This window comes from Tupaia chinensis, unplaced genomic scaffold (assembly GCF_000334495.1).
Source record: "Tupaia chinensis unplaced genomic scaffold, TupChi_1.0 Scaffold000706_1, whole genome shotgun sequence".
Taxonomy (NCBI): Eukaryota; Metazoa; Chordata; class Mammalia; order Scandentia; family Tupaiidae; genus Tupaia; species Tupaia belangeri.
In genome coordinates, this window is record NW_006160229.1 from 6,092,850 (window position 1) to 6,096,989 (window position 4,140).

The 4,140-nt window shown below is 39.0% G+C and overlaps 1 protein-coding gene across 1 annotated transcript in view; it reads left to right on the forward strand.

Annotated features, from left to right (window-relative positions):
* Nucleotides 1-241: 241 nt before the first annotated feature.
* Nucleotides 242-4,140, forward strand: part of MMGT1 (membrane magnesium transporter 1) — a gene marked incomplete at its 5' end in the record, with an annotated part of 30,110 nt that continues 26,211 nt past the window's right edge. Inside the window, 1 exon segment of the mRNA XM_014592500.1 lies at nucleotides 242-294. Within this exon segment, the coding sequence (XP_014447986.1) occupies nucleotides 242-294 (53 nt within the window).

A 4,140-nucleotide genomic window follows, 5' to 3' on the forward strand; every position in this document is an offset into this window, starting at 1 on the left:
ACTTGCTTGCCTATCACTCTTCCTCTGTTTTATAAGGTGATAAAGCAGGTCATGATGAAAATAAAATACTTATTAAGGTAAGGCTGATTGCTTTAGATGACAGAGGTTTTTGAGAAATCCGGGATTAGCATTGCTTTATGTAATATATAAATCAGTCACATCTTTGGTATATTGATTTGTTTGCATTTTAAGAAAGAAAAATGGGCTATAATCTCCTTAATGGTATGCTTCTGGTTTATAGATCGTTCTTATATGCGATTAACAGAAAAGGAAGATGAATCACTGCCAATAGATGTAAGTTGGTCATTTACGTTCCATTAAAATGTATTTTCAATGTTACCCATGTAGCTTATGATAGTTTTTATTCTTTTAAACTTTTCTGAACATGAAATAGCATCTATTCCCTACTTTGCATCACTCATTATAAAACCCAAAGATTTAGAAACCTTAAACAATTTCTCTGTTCAGTTTTCAGAACTGTAGTTGAAATAGTCTTTGTAGAAGTTATTCTGTCCATAGTATGAGATAGACTTTAAAATTGGATTATTTGCCTTTATTTTTTTAGAAAGGTTCCTTTTTATGTAAAGTTTAAAAATAAAGCTAACGCGGGAACCAGCAGTTAGCGTAATGGCTATGTTACTGGACTCCCACGTAGTCGACCGCGGTTCGCGTCCTGGACCCGGTGGCTTAGAACTCACACCGGGTGCGTGTGTGTGCATGCCCAAGATCCCCAGAGGAGAATGGAGAAGGGATTGTGGCATGACCATCCCCCCTGGGGGGTGATTTCTCACTTTCTGTCTCTATGTCTCTCTCTGTCTGTCTGGTGAGCGCACATGCCCTATAGCAAAAATCTCTCTCAAAATAAATAAATAAATAAATAAATAAAGCTAACAGGACCAGCAGATGGCATAACGGATAGGTGCCTGGACTCCCATGTAGTCGACTGTGGTTCAAGTCCTGGACCCGGCAGCTTAAAATTCACACCAGGCACATGTGTGTGCATGCCCAAGATCCCAAAAGGAGAATAGAGGAGAAGGGACTGTGGCGTGGCCATCCTCCTTGGGAGTGATTTGTAGCTTTTTGTCTCTCTGTAGGACCAGCAGATGGCATAACGGATAGGTGCCTGGACTCCCATGTAGTCGACTGTGGTTCAAGTCCTGGACCCGGCAGCTTAAAATTCACACCAGGCACATGTGTGTGCATGCCCAAGATCCCAAAAGGAGAATAGAGGAGAAGGGACTGTGGCGTGGCCATCCTCCTTGGGAGTGATTTGTAGCTTTTTGTCTCTCTGTCTCTCTGGCAAGCACACGCGCCCTATAGCAAAAATTCCTCTTAAAAAATAAAAGCTAACAATCCATTGTTTAGGGACATACATACATGATAAAACTAAAAAAAAACCCGAAAGTGTTCTTTAAACTAAAATGTTATGTTTTCCAGCTTACTCACAATTTTTATCTTTACTGCATTTCAAATTATAAAAATAATAAGTTATTTATAATAGAATCAAACAGTAAAGGATAAAAATTAAAACGAATTTTGCATAATAAAAAAAAATGGACCCCATTTCTCAGCCATTCTACCTTTACTCCTGACAGTGTGGAGTATATCAGTACTTCAGTCTTCTTCTGTGCACTAACAGCATTATTTATGTATGTGTAATTTTATATAATCAAAACAGAATGTTTTTCTTTTAAAAAGTTATTATCGGGGCGGCAGGTGGCATGACGTTTAAGGGCCCTGGACTCCCACATGGCCGACTGTGGTTCAAGTTCTGAACCTGGTGGCTTACTTTCTCACTTTCTCTCTCTCCCTCTCTTGTCTAATTAAAATATATCAATAAAGTTAAATAAAATAATTCTTCAAAACAAAGTAGTTTAACAAAATGTTACTATGAGGCCAAGGTAGTGTGGTGGTTAAGGTGCTGGGTCCCATATAGCTGACTGTGGTTTGAGTCCTGGACCCAAAGGCTTGAGAATTACACCAGGCACATGTGTGTGCATGCCCAAAAATCTGGAGGAGAGGGGATTGTGGTGTGGCCATCCACTGAAGGGGACAATTTATAACTTTCCCTCTTTCTCTAACGCTGTCTCTCTGACGAGTACATGTACCCTGTGATAAAACCCTTAAAATGTTATTATGCACATGTATGTATGTATTGTTTTTACCATTAACCTTTTTTAAAAAGAATTATTTATTTAATTCCATTTGTTATTATTTTTTAAAGAATTGTTTTATTGAACTTATTTTTTTTTATCCATTTATTTATTTGACCAGAGAGGGACAGAGTGAGAGAGAGAGGGAGAGCAAGAAAGCAAGCCACTGAATCTGGAACTCGAACTGCGGTCGGCCATGTGGGAGTTCAGTGCTCCTAACCACCATGCCACCTGCCACCCCCTGTTATTATTACTTTTAATTTGACCAGACAGAGACAGACAGAGAAAAAGGAAAAGTTAGAAAGCAAGTTGCCAGGCCCAGGACTCAAACTACAGTCGGCTGTGTGGGAATCCAGAGCCTTTAACTGCCACGCCAGCTGCTGGCTTCACAATTAGCTTTTTGCTTACCTGGTTTATCTTAAACATTATTTTCATGACACCCCATGGATTTGCCACATTCTTAACAGCGCCTATGTTTGTGCTGTATAAAATAAGTTGTCATGGTACATTGATGGTAGGAATATAAACTGATACAACATTTGACATTAGTTGTTTTTTTTTTTTTTTGAGAGATTTTTGCTATAGGACACATGTGCTCACTGACGAGACAGAGACAGAAAGTGAGAAATCATCCCTCCCAGAGGAAATAGTCATGTCACAATCCCTTCTCCTCTCAGGATTTTAGATACGTACACACGTGCCCAGCGTAAGTTTTAAGCCACCAAGTCCAGGACTTAAACCAAGGTAGACTATGTGGGAGTCCAGTGACTACGCCATCTATTGGTCCCTGACAATAGGTTTTAATTCAGCTAGAATAATAAATACCTTGTGGCTAATTTTTACTTCAAGTATCTATTATTAAGGATTTGATAAATGTGATTATTAACTCGTTCTCTTTTCACCTTTGCTCTCTCTCTGGTAGACACACACACACATTCACACACACACTCATTTATACCTTTCATTTTTATGTTTTTGCCATAGGACATGTGTGCTCACCAGAGAGAGAGAGAAAGTTGAGAAATTACCACCACCCCCCCCCGCCTCGGGCTATGGCCACACTGCAATCTCTTTTCCATTCTCCTCTCAGGATTTTGGGCGTGCATGCACAGTGTGCCCAGCATGGTTTTCAGGCCACTGAATCCAGGATTCAAATTGTGGCCCACCATGTGGGAATCCAGTGCTTTAACCATCATACTACCTGCTGCCCCAGTTTATATCTATTTTAAACAACTTTTCTTTTGTTTTCAAATTGTACACTTTGAAAAATATAGAAAGCTGCAAACAAGCAAATATGCCTATAGTGCTATGTTGGTTGACTTTAAGCACTCAACATTTTTGCTTGCACAAACTCTTGGAAAGCGGTTTGGTATTAGGTATGAAAGTCAAACTCGTGTATATCCTACCCTCTGTTGCCACTCCTGTGCACCAGAAGACATACAAAAAAATATTCATATCGGCATTATAAAAGTAGCATAAAGCAACTGCACATCCGGCAACAGCGGAGTGGCTAAATAGGGATATTTTCTTTTAATAAGATACAAACAGAATGAAAACGAATGGACTGCAACCACAGACTACGCAGGGATGAATCTCACAAACATAATGTTGTGTAAGGAAGGCTGGTCACAAAAGAAGACATTTGAGGCCATGTAAATAAAATTCAAAATGAACAAAAGCAAGCAATACATGTTGTAGAGATATATACATAGCTGGAAAAATTAACAAGGAAAGCAGGGAACAGTTAATATACAAGTCAAGTAACTTTGAGACAGAGGATAAAGGATATATTTGGAGAGAGACACCTGGGACTTGAAAGGTTCTGAGAATGTTCTAATTTTTCAGTGGAGTGTGGGATTTTTTTTTTTTAAATTGCTTTTCTTTACACATATGAGGGGACTTTTAAAAAGTTGACAGAAAAAGGAAATTTAAGTATGAGTTTATTTTGGTGCAAAAAAATTTGAGGGCTGGCACTGTGACCTGGTGG